General features: G+C 38.5%; 1 protein-coding gene across 2 annotated transcripts; it reads right to left on the reverse strand.

Moving 5' to 3' along the window:
* Nucleotides 1-87: 87 nt before the first annotated feature.
* Nucleotides 88-16,802, reverse strand: COPB2 (COPI coat complex subunit beta 2). Of its 2 annotated transcripts, none has more exons than XM_065844348.2 (22): nucleotides 16,695-16,802; nucleotides 14,975-15,112; nucleotides 14,292-14,378; nucleotides 12,430-12,556; nucleotides 11,194-11,342; nucleotides 9,836-9,982; nucleotides 8,488-8,587; nucleotides 8,209-8,351; nucleotides 7,789-7,988; nucleotides 7,105-7,215; nucleotides 6,755-6,843; nucleotides 6,555-6,661; nucleotides 6,120-6,263; nucleotides 5,296-5,426; nucleotides 4,792-4,999; nucleotides 4,449-4,559; nucleotides 3,384-3,598; nucleotides 3,030-3,122; nucleotides 2,770-2,950; nucleotides 2,560-2,628; nucleotides 899-988; nucleotides 88-432 (listed from the first exon to the last, which is right to left on the reverse strand). In XM_065844348.2, the coding sequence occupies exons 1-22, from the start codon at nucleotides 16,695-16,697 to the stop codon at nucleotides 337-339; spliced, it is 2,739 nt and encodes a 912-aa protein (XP_065700420.1). In that variant the 5' UTR covers nucleotides 16,698-16,802; the 3' UTR covers nucleotides 88-336. The 2 variants fall into 2 exon arrangements, with proteins under 2 accessions (XP_065700420.1, XP_065700419.1); XM_065844347.2 differs by having other exon boundaries at nucleotides 899-991.
* Nucleotides 16,803-20,191: the final 3,389 nt, after the last annotated feature.

Raw genomic sequence — 20,191 nt, forward strand, 5'->3', positions numbered from 1 at the left:
GTCAGTTGAAATACTAAATCCTTGGCTACTATGCTCATGTTTGGTTAAGAACAGCAAAATCACTAGTAAATGGAAAAGCGATGAACAGAATTTTTAAAAGGGTTTATTGAATTGCTTGATAAATGGAAACACTTTCTAGCATATGCTGGAGCAAGCCTACACCTTGAATTTCAACATACTGGAAGCTGATTCCTTTTGTATAGTTGCTCGGTCTGCCCTTCTTCCTACAAGTACATGGTCCACTTTCAGTATAAAAATCAAATGAACTTGGAGCGCATAGTCCACACAACTTCATTCCTTTGTTAGGAGTAAGTGATTTGGTCATTACAAATATGTTCACTCATCTAAGATCTCTTCATCCAGATTGATATCTGTGGTATCAATATCTTCCAGGTCCAAGTTATCCAAGTCATCCTCTAAGTCCAGAAGTGTCTACAAAAATAAAAGACTAGATTATGGAGAGGCTAATATGGTACATGTTAGCCAGCTTATGTGACATTAGACAGTATTATGTATTTACACATTCTGCAAAATACATAGCTGAGGCAGGCAGGTGGAACAAATGTTAAGATCAACTGCAGAGAGAAGCTGCCTTCTTGGTAAGAAAGTGTCTGAGTTGCCACTTTTTGCCATGTCCTGACATATTTGGACTTGACCTTTAGTTCCTTGTAAGCCCACAAGGCTGCAGGAACTGGGCGATCGTAGCTGGTACAGTTTCTGTGTACAGCAGGATGGGATCCACACACTGTACTGGTCCTAGGCTGTCTGGGGCTATTAACATAGAGAGGGACATTTTCCAGTAGCGTAGTTAAATCATATTGTTAGCTGAAGTCTTTAGCCTAAAATGAATTTAGTGCTTGTACTACATTCCTCCCCTCCATAAAATATATTTCAGTACCTTTTGATCTCTTGTTGGAATTGGATCAGAATTCTGCAAAACTGTCTTCATCACTTCTGGTTTAGCAGATGGAACTGGTTCTTCAACTTTCTTCTAATGAAAAAGAGATTCCTTGAAGTTCTGAATTTAAATTCTTTCAACAAAGGCAAGTAAACAACAGTAGGCCTATCATCCCCCTCTTTCAAAGTTTCCCTCAGTAATTCTTGAGTCACATCTTTACAGCCAGTAAGTGTTCTAGTTCTCTCTCCACTGGAGACTGTTTCCCATCCAGTTTATTTAAAGTAGGTTAATGGAACTGGTACAATGAAAACAACCTTCAGAAAGTATCAGTTAACTTCAAATACTGAAGTGCTGTTAGAAAGGAAGTGATTCTCAAGGTCCGCAGCAGGAAAGAGATGAGGTTACTTGAGGCTGTCACAGAATTTTAGCAAAAATGATAAATCTTAGCACTGGTGCTGGTCTTCGTGTTCAATACCCTATAATGGTTTAACACCTTTCTCTCTTCACTGCTGCACAGGTTTTATTGTCAGTTAATAACATCACTGAAGGAATACTACTATTCTATTGAGCATAATTAGATAAATTATATAATTAGATATAATTATCTCCTACAAAACTTCCCAACTTTTAAGGACTTCTATGCAATCATGAACTGAATGCAAAGATATGCTTCTAATAGAGGTCTTGTTTTCACCTTCTAATGTAAGCCAGTTCTAATTTGTTTCAGATAACTTTCACAATGCTATTTCTGTATTGTCTTTAACAAATTTGCACAAAAGTTTGATTTTGCTTTAATGATACTTGCTTTGATACACAAGAAGCAAATAGTCACTAAAGCTACTGGGAAGTAAGCTAACTTCTCTGAACTGCCAATGAGCTTTTGTAGTGGATCTCCTCCAAGGAAAAAAATACAGGGACAGAATGGAGAGTTGTGACTTTCTGTCTCTCCCTCAGTTTCCACTGCAGTTCTTTCAGAAGTTTACAGCCTCAAAAGGCTGTGCAAACACCACTTGTCTTTAAGAAACTCTCACATTCTGATTTTCATGTTCAAGTGTACAGTGCATTTGACACGAGCAAAAATCACAAGTTGTCACCTTCTGTTTAAGCTCTGAAAAGCATTTTTGAAGTGTTTGTTTCAAACATAAGGTATAAGCATACACATCAAATCATATCTTCTGCATAATACTAGGACAACAACTGAGATGGTAAAAAAAAGAATCGGTCTGAGTTACTTCAAATATTGATGAGGATATATTTTCAAAAAATTGAGCAGGATTCCTAGTCAGTTTGTTATTTAACAGTCTTATTTCATAACCATGCCAAAAAGCAAAGAATATAAAGCATTGTTAATTGCCATAAAACATGTTAGTTTCCAGGTTCCAACTACTACACTTTCAGAAAACTTGCAGCAGTTGAGGCAGTGTCTGTATGTGCAGCTTGAAAAAAGAAACAATTTCACAGCCAAGAAGCCAGCAGTAGTTACAAAATCAGATTAAGAAGAGTCTGAGGCAAAAGAACATGAAACTCAGCTGCAGTGCTTACAGTCAAGCCAGTAAGAGCAACAATTTGTCTGTTATTGGTGAACTGTTCTCCAAGGTAGATGTTACTGTACAACAAAGTTGCCCCCTTCTTAGAATTCATCATTTAGTAGAAACACTGACCTGAGGTGCCACTACTCCAGCAGGCTCAAAGCCTTTTGCTTCTTCAAGTACGTTTCTTTCTTCATTTGGCTGAAAGTAAAAGAAAATCAGAACCCACAAAACATACATTCATAGAATGTTTAAGCAGCTGCACTGATGTGCTTAAAGCTGATTTTACACAGCACCAAATGTGTTTTTTTCTAGAGAAAAGAATTCCCACTTCTTACTTACAGTGACAAGGGGGTATTCCCTGGCTGGCCGCAGGTCAGCAAGACTTTGTTTAACATACTCTTCAGCAACAAAAGCTTCCTTCAATCCAGGGAAAAGATTTTCATATTCTGTAGGATCAGCAAGGGATTCAGCAGCTTTTTGATTGACTTTAGAGAGATTCTCTCGCCACAGTTTAACAACCCTGGAGATGCAAAACATGTTTGTTATATACAACTACTTTTGATAACACTACTCATGCTCTACATATGCTTTCAAGTTACCTTGAAACTTGGCTTGGCAAATATGTCCGTGCAAGAAAAGCAGCTTCTGGGAGACGTCCGGTTTTAATCAGGAGTTCCAAACATGAATCAAGCCTAAAATATTTTAAAATGTGATTTTGACCAGTAAGTTTAATAAACATAAATATTTTTATTAGCTTATCTGTTTATTTTATGACATTAAAGTGCTTTCAATTTCAGATTTTAAAAGTAGCAGCCACCATAAAATAGAATCAACTTTTCTGACAAGGTAATATCTTTCTTCATTAAGTTAGCTGTAGTTAGCCCTCTGGAGAACCTGAGATTCTTCGCACTTGGCAAAGCACAACACAACAATCTGAATCTCTTGCTACTTACTTTCCCTGCAGGAAGTAGCTCATAAATGCAACGTTGTTCTTGCCATCTTTTTCTGCTCCTTCAGCTAACTTATTCACCATGTTAGCATTTCCTGAAGCTGTCGCCAGCAGCAGCAGTCCCCCGTAGTCTTGTGCGTGGTGGAGACACTCTTGGGCTAAGCCAAACTGGCATTTACTAATGGCAAGCTCAGCAAGTTGCTTCCATTTCTGTTCTGACTAATGGTACAAAAAGGAGAGAGGGAGGGAAATAAATAAAACAACAATAAAACCAAACCAAAACAAAAAACAAATGACACCTCGTTTTTGAACAGCATTTAAAGATTTTTCAGAGCATTCAATACAAAAAGGTAGGTGTATTGTGAAGGTACTGTATCCCATTGCTACGCTTGTCTTCCTTTTGACATACTAGGATTACTGCAGCTCCTCAGCATGACACAGTGTTACATGTAGACTGTTACACACATATAGCATTACACAAAACAAACAGTTTTTCACTAAACATAGAGGAGGTAGAAATAACTTCGGAAATTTAGACAGCAACAATCTCTTAAAGAAAGCTCCCAAGTTAATCTTCGCAATGTAAGAAAGATATTTGTGTCTGTAACTAAGTTAACATCCCTTATCGCTAACTTCATTACTTTACAACAGGAACAACAGAATCAATTCTCTGAACAATGGCTGCGGGACAAATCACTGCCTGTCAGACTTCCCAGTGCATCAGTCCAAGTTTGCCAAGGCTGGAATGAAGGCCCAGAGGGTCAGTCCTGCCATTCCTCCTCTCTCTGTTTAATACTGGAGATTAAGGCTTGATTCTTGGTCCAAGATTTGCAGTCTCCAGGAGTTCCTGTAGCTTTCTGACCATGCAATATTTTTTCTGTCCCCATCCCACAGCTTAGATTCCTTTGAATTACAGGCAGAAGAGCTTCATCAAGGAAGTTGGAGGCCTATATGCAGTGTTTACAGAGCTGTACTGCATTCACACATGCCATTATCTTTTCTTACAGGGCCTCTTAGATTCATGCTAATACTCAGAATTAGTATGAATCACCAAAAATTATATGTTTACCTCTGCTTCCACTGCAAGCTGATATGCTATTTTTAATTCTCCAAGTTGAAGAGCAAGTTCAAAACGATGCTCTGGATCTGTAGATACTGCAAGAGCTTGTTGTTTGAAGCCCTAAAATAAAAATCTGAAAGTCAGACTGGTCTGTCAGGTGGAACAGCACCCTAAACATTCTAACAATAGCACTCTAAACAGAAGGATAGAGTATTCTCAGATAAATGTGCATGATTAACAAGAGTTAATGCTTACAGATAAAATAGTCTAGTTTTGTTCAACAAATTCAATTAGAAAAGTGAATAAACTGACTTATTAAGCTTTTTTATAACTAAAAAAGTAGTTTCCTTGCCTGTTTTTCAAGAAAATGTGCAACTCTCGTTCTCTGTTCTTTTGGAATCGTGGGAAGAACTTTATCAGCCATACCGAAATCTCTTCTCATCACTGCAGTTTGATATTCAAGTACTGAGACCAGCAAAGAGTAGCTAACAATGTTTAGCTCCTTATCACCTAAATAAAGTCGGTTGTCCTTTGGGATATACCCCAAAAGATACATTGTCCTGAAACAAAACAAAGAATATTTATCTTCAATAGATCCACTACTAGTCTACTAATAAGCCAAATAGTTCTTACAGCAGCAAGAATACTCACATGAAAAATTCTACTTTTACTGTATGTACACTTCCAGATAACACCGTTTATTCCCTCCAAGATTATATTACTGCCTCAGAATATATATTAGCATAACATGTCAGGAAAAGTATTATGTATGGCAAGGTGACAAGGTTCACCTTGTCCTAACTTTGTCAAAAAAGACCCCTTTAACATTTGCTTACAACCCAGTGCAGCAACTTACCTGTCTAAATGGGCAATAGTGACAATTTCTCCTCCAACATAGTAGTTGAGTCTGTTCACGGAACTGGTATAAATAAAACAGTCGCCCACCCACAAGCCTGTTTTCACAATCTCCTGAATCTCACCAAGAACCTGAAAATTAAGTTAAATTTAATCAGATATATTAAAAGGGACTTTTAGATAGCAGTAGGACTATTGCTTTTTCAAATTAAACATAATATTCTATACTTAAGTAAATAGTTGGGCAAGTTGCAAGAGAGTTAAGATACAGATTGGAAGTACTTAAATAATGCTTTTAGTTTTATAAAAATGCTGTAATGTATGAAATGTGTACCTTAATACTTAACCAGTTACAAAATTGGGAAACAAGCACAAAACTAAGTGTTAAAAAAAGATAACCGAAAACAACCTTCCTGTGGAATTTTTGTTTCTGACATTTCAAGGGATGTTTTACTTGGTTTCTAATTTCAGCAGCATTTGAAAATTTGAAAACTGCAGAAAACATTTAGGCTATGTAAACATATCCTAGTTTGTGCTTTAAAAACAACCTCTCTAACTCTGAGAGAATAGTATTAATAAACAGATGTCTGAAGAGAAACACAGGCATCAAGGTCTGCCATACTGGGATTCAAACAGGGATGCTCTCCCCAGGGAACCAAAATAAAATTATTAACAGTGTTCCTCAGGCAGATGTATATTGTGTGGCACTCAGTGTTCTGGAAACTAAAATTTAGTAGGACTACGGTAAGGACTAAATTTGCTATACTCTGGGAATACTTGCTTCAATGAGCTCTAGTCCTATTCAATTTTTCAAACAGAAGGTACCTCAAAAGCATCTTCAATTCCATCTTCAGTGACACCTTCATGTGTTTCTTGGGCTGCTGCAACTTTTTCTGACAGGTATTTCAGAATGAAGAATGACTCTTCCGTAGCAATGCAGACAAGCTCACCCGAGTCAGACCAGAAAATCTGTATCATCAAAATCAATAATGACACTGTCTTAGAGACCTCACGTTAAGAAAGGAGGATGTATAGATTAAAGTTAGAACATGCTAACTCTAACAGAAGCTTTAGGACCTGAGAAGCCAGCACATACAGGAATTTTTTTCCCCTTCTACTACAAGACTGGAATAAACTTAAGAACTTATTACATTATGATTGACAGCTTGGCTTCATTAAAGGAAATCAGCAGCCTAGTGAAATAAACTAAATCAGTAAACACAAACAGATAAGTATCTTCAGTCCCACCTAGAAACTTACATGTTTGGGCTGAATCTCAATTCTGCGAATCAGTTCTGTATTCTCCCAATCATAGAATGCCAAACCATTAACAGATCTGACCCCCAACAGGAAGCCACCATAGATGCCTGCAAGAAAATAAAGGTGGAAGAAATCCACAATGTGCAAAAAAAGAAAAAAAATAATGTGCCAACCTATCTATTTTAAAATTAAATACTTACCTTCTGCTCCAAAATCAGGCTTGAATGATTTCTTCTCTTTGAAATTTTTAAATATCTTTACAACGCTGTTGCTCTCCCTGATTGCGTATCTAGAGATTGTATTGTAAAATAAAAAAGTTCAAAAAATTATTTGGCTTCCAAAGTAGGAAATTACTAAGATCATAAGCTTCTACAAAAGAACTGCATTTAATTTACCTTCAAAAATTAGCAGAATGCTACAAATGGAAAATTTTAGAGCAGTTATTGAAAGTTCATTATCCACACAGGCCAGTTTAATGTTTGTACAGCCTGAAAAGCAGCAACAGTAGCAAATTCAAGTTAATACAAAGGAAAGAATCTGCAACACTTACTCTGAAGAATCATGCGCCCAAGCAAACTCCTGAGCAGAACCAAAGCTCTTGTTTCGCAAAGCCATGGCTGTGTAGATAATGTATTCACCATCACCACACACTACTACAAACCTAGAGGAGAAAGATGCGTTTGTCAGACATCTGTGTTCAGCTCAACAGGCATGACCAAAGAGACAAATTAACCAAAAAGTTAGAGGCCCCTAGCCCAATCTAATAACTGCAATTGCAGACAGAATAAAAGAGCTTCATATATTCCAAAAATGTCACTGGACTTTCCGCTGCATCATGTTACTACCTACCTATTCTGTCTTCCTTTTGGACAATACTGAGCAACTCTTGTACTTTACCTTGTATCCCTTTACCTGTTCTTTTAATTTAGCTTATCTGTCAACAACAAACAATCCAGGAGAAGTGATAAAATTATGTGGTTTGCTGCTATTACCTTTTGCAATTTGTTTGCATACTTCTTCCACTACCTAGAATGTCTAACTTGTCTGTTTAAGCAGCTCTGACAGGTGCAGACCATCTATTACTTTGACTTCACAGTGCCTTGCTCTGATACACCTGTTCACTCAGCCACCAACACACATGCAACTCATTTTTTTTTCACTCAAAAAGTTTTCCAGTATTTAAAAAAGAGAGAAATCAGAAGCACTTGAGTATTTAGTGCTAAAAATCTATTACCGTCCATTAGGGTTGTGCTGAATTGTCTGAGGATAAATTTCGCAGCTCCCCATATCCTTCACAGCCAGCGGCAATCTTTCTCCATCTTTGATTTCAGCATCTCCCATAGCTTTTAAGTTAGCCTGTTGGACTTCTGAATGTTTAGCCCAAATAATTTTTCCATTTGCATCCATGGACATGGCAGGTTCTTCACGGCCAAGCTAGGAAGTGTAGCATAAGAATTTAGCAGATGGAGAAAATACATTCCTGATTTTTTCTGCAGTTGAACGTATCTAGTGAAATACCCTGGTTCTGTCTAAAAATGCCAATTAAAAAGCCAATTTTTCAGTATTTTACATAGTACCACAGAATCAGAAATCAGGTGCTCTGTACACAGATAGTGATGAATCACAATTTCTCATTTCAAATCATTAATTGTACCTTAACAATAATGCTGCCTTCATCATATCCCAAAGCCACATTATTGGATCCTCTTAAACTGGCCACACACCACACTCTCTCCATACCGTAGTTGAGGGTACTTTCCAGGCGGTAAGTGCTTGAATGCCAAATGCGCACAGTTCCTAGAGAAAAGAGAGAAACTCATGTCTTTTATCTCTTCTCTCAATGCAAGGGCACCAAGTGTGTAGCCACACCACAAAAAGAGCTCTCTCGTAAGTTCTTCCCCTGTCCTTTATATATCAGAAAGTGAGAAATTACCATCTTCTGAGCCTGTGATAATGATAGGCAATTCAGGATGGAAGCTGACACACGACACATTTTGAGCATGTCCTTCCAGCGTTTGCACACATGTTTTATTCTGTAAAACAGAGTCAGAAGTACAGGTACAGATAATAAAAACAATGATACAATTTTTACACTCCTTTCTTAAAAATGTGTCCCCTCCAATCCATACTTCTCTAGGTTTCTTCCAGTACCATTTATTTCCAAGTTGCTCTAACAACAGCATTAGACATTAGAAACTATGTTTGTATTGAGTTAATTTATACTCCCCAGAGGAAAATATTTATTTCCCTTGACACAGTTGTTTTCCTCTATTTTCGGATGGGTTTCTGCCTAGAAGATATGCCTTCTCACAGCTATACAGCACAACAGATTAAAGCAAGATAGAAAGCAGAGTTCGCTGCAAAAAAAAAAAAAAAAAAAAAAAAGCAGAGCAAAACATTTATCTGAATCTAATTACAGGTGAAGACAGATCCAATATTGTCTTTGTTAAGAATGTTCATTCATACGGATGTGAAAGACAAGTCTAATCTGAGAAAACTGAGATTAGACTACGTAACTGATGCATACAGCTGTACCCGGTGGCAAAATTTCAAGCGCTGCTATTTATCAGTCATTACTGCAGCACAGACTTAAATTAACAGCACTAGCTTTAACTCTGAGTTTGGATTTACTCTAAGGCAATGTGATTTAACAACCAGAAAGTATCATCTAACAAATTTTGTCTGCCCATTCTGGCCATTTATACACAGGAAGCTCTAGGTTTCTGCAACAGAATTGAATCTTTGGATTCAATCTGTCTTTCCTGTAGAGCATTCAAACAAGTCACCTCACAACCCCTGCAAACTGTCAAACAGAGGCACATGCAGGTGTTTGCATATACACATGTGCTTGTGTAAATGTGCATAGGATGAAAAGGGAAAAAAATTCGTAAGAAGCAAAAGGAAGGGAAGAGCTGATATATGAACATTTACATTTGAACATGGAAGAGGAGCACCTTAATCCACAAAAATGTCCAAAAAGCAAGGACTACTAGGTTACAAGAAAAAAACCTAATGCTAATAATAGAAACCTTCTGTCAAATTTAATTCCACTAATTAACTTTAAGGTTATTTAAATTCACAGCAGATTTTCTCAAGGGTTAAAGTATTGTTTTTAAATGAAAAACATGTCATGAAATATTGCCCCCCAGCTACCTTCTTTCCAAGGAAAATCATGGATTATCTGTGGGTGTATTGAAATCCCTTCCTTCTTTTTCTATTTATTCACTAAAGGTTTTGCTATGGCAATCTGCACGAAAGTTTATGAGGAGTTGAGCACGTACCTGGTAATCCCAGATCTTAACCAACCGGTCATCTGCACCTGAAATGAGATACGGCTTGTCTCCCCCGCTGTAATAGTCAATGCAGTTTACTCCTTTCTCATGGCCTTCCAAAGTGAAGTTGGGTGATGAAGAGCCAAGCTGCCACACCTTCCCAGAAGAAAAAGAAACAACACACAGCCAACCGCATGTAGTTATCAGGCTTTTGCATCCAAGTCAATCTTGCCAAAAAGATTAAGTATTCAGACGTAATTAACAATTCCAAAGATATGAAATATGGAATTCCACAGACACGGTTGTTTTCTCAGGTTCAGAACACTGCTTATCAAACCACCAATTCTCCCCCCCGCAAATAAACAGAAATAACATGACAAGTTGTACATGCTGTGCTCACACCTCAGTGGAATTGGTTTCTTCTAACTTCTTTGTTTGTCTGTTTTTAGGGACATAACACCATGTAAGACACTGTTTGTAAGAAGTAGTATCTGTTTATGAAATTAACTAATAGACCTAGAAAAAGCGATCCGCTATTTGTGCATGCACCAGTTGCTCCCAACTGTATCCTGAATTTTGTTGATTTTTCTTTTTTCCAGTTACATTAAATGAATGACAAATCGCATGCTAAACGAGGACTCAAAATTAACCAAGTTAAGTTGTAGATATACTGCTATTTTTGCATGATCATCACATCAAATCAACATTTATATGCACCTAATCTCAACATCTGAGGATATATGAAATCAAAACCAGCTTTTTACAGTCAACATACTGAAAATTTATAGGGAATGTGAGGAATTCTCACTGTTCAGATAGCTGTAAATCTATAGTTCCAGATATTTAGTAACAGTTTCATAGCAAATGAGACTAATCAGCATCTACCATGAGAAGGATGAAGACACCTTTGGAAGCAATTCAATACATAGACAGCCAAGAACATGAAAACAATGGAAGAAATGCCTTTACTAATCTATTTTTAAATAAGCACAAAGGCTTTACCCATTATTTATATATATATATATACACACATACACACACGAGGTTTCAATTCTCCCAAACTACTTATTGACAGTATAACCATTACCCCTCCCCAATGTTCATGTGTAATCCACACAGAAATGCAACACAAGGTTTAGAGAACCACATTTCAATGAACAGACGTGACAGGCAATCTTGTAAATTTACTGAATTAGTAAGTAAATAGTAACTTGACCAACGTTCAGGTCTATGTTCAATAAGAATTCTATTATTGCACCTGCTTTTAAGAATTCTGACCCATTTTCCACAAAGCATTATTAGTTTGTGTACTGTGTCTGATAATCATTTAATGACTTAAAAAAGAACCCAAAATACAGTTTCTGTACCTTTATTGTCCTATCCAAGGAGGCACTAGCAAACTGGTTATTGTCTTTTGGGTTTATAACAATCTGCATGACATAATGGGTGTGTCCTTCAAACACCTGAGAGCAAGACCATTTTTTATCCCAGTCCCAGAGTTTAATGAGCATGTCATCTGAAAAAGAAAACCAAACCAAGTTTCAGTTAGTTTAATATATTCTGATACCTACCTTCTTAAATTACATAATCTTTAATAACTTCAAAATTAAAGGCTCACTCATCTCTCCCCCCTTGAAAGGAGGCACTGCTAACACTCAATATATTTTCCACCTGTAAGATTACAGGTCCTTCCTTGCAGAAGGACTATAGAGAGTACAAGTTTCTCAAAAAGATTGTCCAGTAAAATGGTGATAAAACTAAGAAATACACCTGTCTTAAAAAGGGAGAATAAAAATTTATATTAAGGTACTGAATTATTTATCTTAAAATACTGAGCAGATATTAAGGAAATGGACTCACGTTTTCCCCTGCAGCACCTACTCTGATGAGCACCAAGGAACAGGCAGCAGATACAACCAAGCTGCCCTCCTAGTACCTTTATTTCAGGTATAAGTGTACCAGCTTCAATAGCAAAACACAAAAATACGTGGTGCTTCTGAGCCACAAGGCCTTCTGGATTCTTGCAGAGCTCTGCCTGCACTAGTAAGGTTTCCGGGAATGAAAAGGACCAAGAAGCACAATCAAATTGTTCTTGAGCAAGATCTGTTGGGATACGGTCATCTTCCAATCCCAAGTAACATACATTGTCTCAAATACTGGAGAACTCAGTAGTATTTGGGGGAAAAAAAAAATATGAAAGTATCTATTGCTTCAAGCCCAATTGCCAGTAGAAAACATGCTCCCTACTGTTATGTCATTTTTTTTAAAAAACAGAACTTGAGTGTGGCAAACTCTCAAATAACAGCTAAATCGCACATATATGAACATTTCCTCCAGCAGATACTAAGCAACAAGGTTCTTTGGTCCTCTCTGACAAGAATGTAAGCTACTATATTTCAAATTTTAAGTACAGTTGATATTCCATTAAAAAACCATGAATGCATCTGGCAAAGAAATAACATGAAGTTACAACTGTCATGTTGGCAACTAGCTTAAGGATTCCTGTTTCAGCAGAAAAAGAAAAAACACATGCAATGTCTCAGTAGACAGAAACCTAAAAATAGCTGGTTAATAAATATAAAAATATACCAAAGAACTCTTACCGCTGCTTGTCAGTATGAAAGGCTGTGTGGGATGCACAGCAATACAACGAATATAATCTGAATGTGCTTCAAACATGTGAACTCTTTCCAAGGTGTTATAATTAAAGACTCTAATTTGCATGTCATCCTATTAAATGGAAGAAAAGCCACTATTAAAATAGGATTCTCTGTATAATGCACCTTATATTCAATGCAGGGTAGCCAGAGAAAACATTCCAGCATTGAAGAGCCTCTAACAACACAACGTTAAAAAAACCCATTTTCTGTACATTGCTAATGATACAAATTATACTTTGATTCAAAAGTCTATAAATTACATAATCCTATTCCAAGGCATTAACGAAATGTAAAAAAATTTCAACTAAAATTTCATTTTTAAAAGATGTTCTTAAAACAGTGTTTTAAAAATTAAGGAAAGTGCAAAAATATTTTTAAATTATTACTGCTTCATATGAAAATGAAAAGCAACATACTACAGCATAAAATTTACAAAAATGCTAATGCTGTGGGGCCAGGAGAAAAGTCGTAGCTCTAAGGCAAGTCGAAAGATGATTTCAACTTTATTTTTTAAAACTGATTTTTTTTTTCAGGGTGGAGTGTGGGGGTCAGATATTTTTATTTCCAATGCAGTATTATTAAAAGCAGTATTCCCAAACTTTTTTAAAAAAGAAAATTGAAGAACTATCTGACAAGCAACAAAAAAATCATCTAAAGCTTTCAGAAGCGACCATGACTTACGAGGCCGTTAGAATAAACAAAACATTGTGAAAAACTTTACACTCCTTCTTTTATCCAAAGCATTTAGTTTTCCTCTTTCACACACACATGCCTGTTCAAGGAGCAACACCTACAGAAAACACCCTTCAGAATGTCAGAAAAGGACAAGTATGTTCTTTTGAGAGCAGCCTGTCAGCATAATGAGCATGGAGCACACAGAATAAGTAATACCTAATGTCACATTTTCCTTGTTACTGTTTAAGACTCAGTTTTGTTGCTGAAAGCAGCTGTCTTGCCCTTTCCTTGCCATTTCTTGCTACTGCATTGCAGCCTCCCTCGGGAAAGGTAGGACAAGCACAGTTGCACACTGAATCAGATCAAGGAACAGATCCAGGTGAAATTAAGTTGATGAAAATAAAAATGGAGACTAACTTTCATCAGTTACTAATCCAGTTCCCTGCAGGTGTTTGAACTCTTGTGCTGTCAAAGAACGAAACAGTGCTAATTTATGAGCACTTGAAGTAACTGGGTCACAAGAGCATAAGACAATTAAATGACAAGAAATTTTCTGCTCTGTGTATAAGGGGAAAAAAAAGGTGACAAAAACTTTTAGGCATTGCCTCAATTTAGGCCAAAAAAATCCATTCCATCAAAAGAAAGCCACGTGACCAAGATGAGACTTAAACTATTCCTCTCAAACTATTCCTCATTGAATAAAAGCAAAGTATTTTTCTAGAGGTAAAACTTCCAAAAACTTATTTTTAATATAACCAAGAACAAAAGTATAGTGTAACTTCTAATTAATTTTAGAATGGTTTCACCTTAGTCCAAGTAGCATTACCAGTATTTAGTCAAAACTGGGTGCTGAGTGTGTTCCAGGTGACAATAAAAGTTGAATCTAGATCTAGCTTGCACTACATGCAGAATTAGCCAATGTATTACGTTGCTCTCCTTTGAAATGAAAAGTTTAAGTTTCTTAGCTTACTTAAATGTAAAAATTTCTGTGAAACTACAGTGAAATATTCCTTTCTGTTCTACAAATTCGTATCAAATCATATTACTAGTTGATGTACAAAGGAATGGCATGAAAATAAACTAGAGAAAGTACTACTGCATATGGAAATCACAAGATGATGACAGCTTACAGCTCCTGTAACAACCCAGTTCTTTCTTGCCACAAATTTGGCAGCTCTCACTGGCAGGTCGCACACTTCAAAAGTCTTCACCAGAGTCTAAAAAGAAAAATAATAAGTTTATAGCACTGGTGAAAATATAAATTTTGAAATCAGCTCTGTATCTTAACACTGTCCAGTATGTTGCCTTTGGCAATGCTCCAAGAATTCTACAGCAGTCCATGTACACTTTTTAAAAGGAACATACCTGTCCAGGAAGGGAGATACTTGCCTGCTCTGTTCTTTTAACATCATCTTTATGTTCTCCCTTCATTCTTAGCCCAACCCCACCTTCAAATATTTTTGAAGGTGCTGCCCAATTTCAGCTACACTTAATAGACAGTTCCTATAACCTTTACAAATACAGATGTCAGGTACAAGACAGAGGCAACTAATCTGCCAGAAGGAAGAGTTTGTAAGGAATCCACAAAGGAGATAACTGTTGAAAAATAAATTTATAAGCAATGAATCACCATTGAAGACACAGCTAAAGATATTCCTTGTTTAATATTATAGTGACTTCCGTAATAAGATGGGAATAATACAGTCAGTTAGCGGCAGTAATTTAAGATTCTTCTTGTGTACCTAGTATTGAAAAATTTAATTTATACATCTGTCAGTAATGAAGATTTCATAATAAAAAACAAAGTCATCACCTGTGTTTCATGGTTCCAAACACAGACACTGCCATTGTAAAGGCTAGCCAACATCCATGGTTCCGTGGGATGCAAGTCTACACTCTTCACCCGGTCAGACCGAGCTGTTAGTTTCCGCTTTATATCAAGTCGGAGAGGCTAAAGAGGAAAAGAATTGAGAGTAACAAGTCACTCAACATAACACTGGCACAGAAATATGATGGAAGAAGGAAAGCTGAAGTTAAACCTTAAAATAAAAGGAGGCAATCCTGCTTTTCAGGCAGACAGAAGACTACTACTCTTTTCTATCCACCTGCTTATCTGTTTTTGTAGGGTTTCTGGAAACATCACATCCCCACCAATGGCAATGGGTCCATTTAATTTACTTTCATGAAATGTTTTCATACCAGAAAATATATCTCCAGAACAGCAAAAGAAAAGCTGCACTGTACATCTTCCTGGTGGTCCCGAAATACTAAGTCAAAGCAAATGTTTCTAATACAAATGATAAACAATCAATCTTCCTGCTACTTTACCTGAGAAAAAACAGGTGGAAAAGCCAGTTATCACACCAGAACACAACAACATTTGCCCATTATCAATTTATTTCTATTCACAATTCCAACTTTAAGTTGTAGAATGAAACACTGTGTTGTAAAAACTGCGGGGGAAGCAAGTTTGTGACTTTCCCTTAAAAAGAAGGCCTTGATTTTCCACTCTCATCATTAGCAATGTAAAGCCAGATTATTTTTAAAAACATGAAGCATAGCAAAGTGACTTTCTAAAACATTTGAGGCATTATAGATTCTTTAGATGCACAAAGACAGTTTAGCTCACTTAATGCTGCTGACATTTAATGTTAGAGAACTAAATGGATAATATCTGAACAAAGAATGCTCTGTGTGTTCAGCAGCAGAAACAGACTAATAAAACCTGCAATTCAATATGTTAGATGTTGCAAGGAGAAAAAGATGCCTATCTATCATGTAGTGCCCATAACCTATGGATGTGACATCTGCCAGTAGAGAATGAACTTGTGGTTTATTTCTACTGCCATCAATATCAGAGAAGTAAGCAAGATTGTTACATGTGATTCTGAGCTTATCCTTGGAACTGCTCTTATCTACTGCCACTAAGGACCACACTATGGCTGATCTACGAGGTTAACTGCACCGTATTCAAAACACTTGGACAACTGACAGGTCTGTTTGATAAATCCCACGGGGGTAACACAGCCCAAGGGATCTGCTCTGTGACTTCGAGCACAACGATGCTAGGAGGACTTCCAAGTGCTTACTTCTTGTTACTTCACTTAGATCACAGAATAACACTACAACTTGTCCAGGAAGCACAGGAACGGGGAAGCCCGGGTCAAGCTGCGCAAACCGCCCTTGCCCACAGCCCCGGCTTGTCCTGCCCAGCGCCGACCCAGCTCCGCGGGACAGGGCCCGGCCGGGCCCGCTGCTCAGCCCCGGCTCCGCGGGGTCTCTCGTTCTTCATTCCCGTCTAGCTCCGCCGTTTCGCTGGCGGCGCCAGCCACAGCAGCGGCTGCGTGGTGTCAGGTTGGGCTACCTCACTGAGGCCACGCAAAAACACCTCAGCCTGCAAGCCTCCTGCACCGGGGCCGGCCCCGCGGCACCCACTGGGGCAGCCCTCAACCCTCCCCGCACGGGCCGCCGCATCCCCGCCCCGCCGCGCTCCCCGAGCAGCCGGCCTGGCTCGACATCGGCCCCGGACTCACCATGGCCCCGCGGAACGGCTGAGGTGTCCGTACTCTGGGCCCACTCCCACCTTCCGACGTGGAACTTCCGCACCCGCCGTTCTCGCGAGAGCCGCACTGTAGTCCCCCAACCCCCTTCCCTCAGGCCTCGCGAGAGCGAGGCGGCCCCGCAGGTTGCCGGGATATGTAGTCGGAAGTGTCGGGCCTGAGCGTCGCGGGGCAGGCTGGGAGTTGTAGTTGCCGCGAGCAGGACCACGCGCCCAGTCAGCTCCGCGTGGCTGAAGCGGCGGTAACGGCAGCTGCGCGCGCGACGGCCGTTGCAGTGCAGCACGCGCTGTGCCTGTGCCAGGCTTTGTACAACACTGGCCGCGCAGGGACGGGCTGGTTGTGGCGATGGTGGCTGCAGAGCTGCCGTGCTCTGCCCAGGTGTGGGTGACTCAGTGAAGGGAAGGGTCCTTGGGTCTCAGTGTGCGTAATGGCAACATGGGTGAGAGGGGACAGATCCCCCGGGGTGAGCAGGACCCTGCAGGGAGCCCCTGCGAGGATCCCGCTTGTCTCTCACTCAATAAGGAAGATGTGAAGCTGGTCAGTCCTGCAGATGTGAAAGGTTATATGACACATTCCTCCTTATTTTATCAGCTAAAGCAACAGATATTGCAGCTCTGAACAGCATCCAGCAGTAAAGTCGGGAATGTGAGGTTTTGGGGAGCACCAAAACACAAGGAGCCACTGCTGAGTAAATGGCTCCTAACACTGCTGCCAGATTGAAGTTCCATCTTTAGTTAAAAATTGCAACTCTCACATTTCACTGTACAGAGGAGAGGAATAACACAGACGATATTTATATTCATTGGGATTCAGTTAAAGAAAATAACTCCTTTTGATACAAGTGTTCACCTTGGAATTAGGAGCCCGTCGCTCTCTGTCCTGCAACACAGTAAGAAGGATTACATTGCCCCAGAGTGTTTACAATTTGAAGGACATAAACAAACAAAAGGGTGACAGAGACATTCCTTCAACTCTTGTTAATTTCGCTCCAAAAGAGCAAGGGCAGACAAGACAGATACTTAAAATCTGAAGAACACAAGCCTGATGAAAATAAGTGAGATGTTCCTGAAGCAAGAAAAGCAGCACAACGTTGTCAGTTGTTACGAGTGAGTTCAGACTTTCAGCTTTCTTTAAGGTTTTCTTTTCACTTTATTTCACTATATTAATTATTGTAGAAAAATGTTTAAAGCATTGGAATACAGAATTTCAGGATGTAGAATCTGGATAAACTTGCTTAAAAGTAATGATTTGAGTAAGATTTATGACTTTTGAGTCTAATTTGTGATTTTTAGACAGCTAAGGTTGAACACTGAGAGAACACGCAGAACACTGAAGGAAGAGATGTAGAGGATGGATACCTATATTAGAGAACACAGGTATTGAGGGATGAACAGCACACATTGTATATTTTTCCTTGAAAAACTCAACAAGGTTTTGTCCAGAGGGACACGAGGGTATTACAGCGGAATCAAAGACAGAAAGAAAGGTAAGTGAAAGATGAAGGAATAGAGCTTGTTAGTCAAGAAAATAACAGCAGGAAAAGGAAGAAGTTAGTTTGCTGTTAGCTTATCCTGGGAAGCTGTAATAATAGAAAAACTAAAATACAAAAAAACGGCACAGGGTATAAGCTAAGGCTGACTCAATGAAGGACAGAAACAATGAAATAAAACAATGAAATTAAGACTAAGAAATAGCCCTCACAGCTGTTAGATGCAGGGATACCAGTTCTGAGTCAAAAAGACCATGATACACAAATTACTGCAAATGAAATGGGTATACAGAGGAAATATTATTATGTATTTGTTATCCTAAAGTATTTATTTCTTATATATCCTATACTGGCCACTGTGTCACCAGGGGTTATATACAAAGCATCTGGAACTGTGGGGAACCTCTAAGAAGACTTTGAAAAAAGACATCAAATAAGAATAAAATCTCTACTTTGTGTTCTTTTATGTGACTCAACAACTATTCTTATGGCTATTTACTGAAAGATATCTTGGGAGTAAAAAAACCCAACACAATGTTTTCCTCCGGAGCAGTGGAACAGAAGGAACTTTGCTTTTTGTGGGCACTGCGCTGTTCTGCAGTTGCTCATTGCCCCTTTCGTAGCCCTGTCTGCTTGGCTACACTGTACCAGTTGCTGCAGCTTATCTGGAGCAACATAGATGTCTGCTGAGCATTTGGATATTGCCTCCTGAGCTTGAAAAAAATCTAGTATTTTCTTTACCTTGGAGGAAGGGCACAAACGTGATTTTGCCTGCCTTCTGTTACCTTTGTGGCTGCTTGATATCATCGACAGGTGGAGGAGAGAATGATGTAGGGAAATTATGAGAAATTATGAATAGAGTGCAATCATAGGCCTTGCTTCCTTAAGAAACCAGAATAAAACTGTACAGAGTATTTACGAAGTGGTGTCTGGTACAGTTCTACAATTGTCTTTTTGCTAGAAACATGAACAGCATTTCTGTAAAGTGCGGGAATGAGTGTGCAATGAAGTGTAAAGGACCTCACAATATAGTGTTTCAGGACACCTTTCCTGTATGTGCAAAGCTACTTTTAAATCTCTGGCAAGTCCTCAACACAAACCATTAAAAATGACCTTTTTATTACCAAAAAAAAGGGTGCTCTAAACAACTGACCAGCTAAGTGCTGGAGTTGGACTGCAATTCTATAATAGAGGAATTCTAAACATTTTTATTGATTGTGATTTAGTTAGAAACACAGCAGCTATAATGGGATTGCAACAAGAGATACAACAGTTGTAAGGAGGAAGCTACTATGGTACTGTTCCAGCCTACTGGTAATTTCTTCTTTACAAGGCTCTTGCTTCTTGGGATAGCCAATCCATCCGACCTTACTTTTCTGAGATTTCGGTTCCCTTTGGCTAGGAAATTATTGACAGGTTTTGAATGTGCATGGCAATAAAATTTTTCTGGAAGAAGGATAGAGCATTTTAAGACCAAAAAATAGTATATTATCATTCTTCCAAATAAAAAGGTTAAAATAGTTTGGGATACCAGTCACAAGCACCTGTAGTTTATCTTCAGAGTATCAAATGAATTTTAACAAAGCAGAGGAAGGCTAACAATAAAACACCAGTCCACTTTCTTTTTCTCTTGCGTAAAGACCAGAGGTTTAGAAATAAGAACCATGCCCATATGGCTCATTCTATATGCTTCAAAAATTTTATTCAGGCAAAAATCTATCAGATGCTCATAGCTAGATCCATACCCGGTATACTAAATATAGCGTGAACTGCTGCTTGTTGCAGTAGGCAGCTCAATCCTGAGGGTCCAATATTTCTTTACCTTGATTGTTCTACTGAGGACACCACCACTGCTATGTAAATTGCTCCTCCAGACTTCAACCATTGCTTATCTTCTCTAATGGGATATGTGGCACCTCCCACGACCACTGCAGTTACTTTGAGGCTCAGTTTACCAGTATTTCTGAGCTTGACTAACTTT

Source organism: Patagioenas fasciata, chromosome 9 (genome assembly GCF_037038585.1).
Source record: "Patagioenas fasciata isolate bPatFas1 chromosome 9, bPatFas1.hap1, whole genome shotgun sequence".
NCBI classification, from domain to species: domain Eukaryota; kingdom Metazoa; phylum Chordata; class Aves; order Columbiformes; family Columbidae; genus Patagioenas; species Patagioenas fasciata.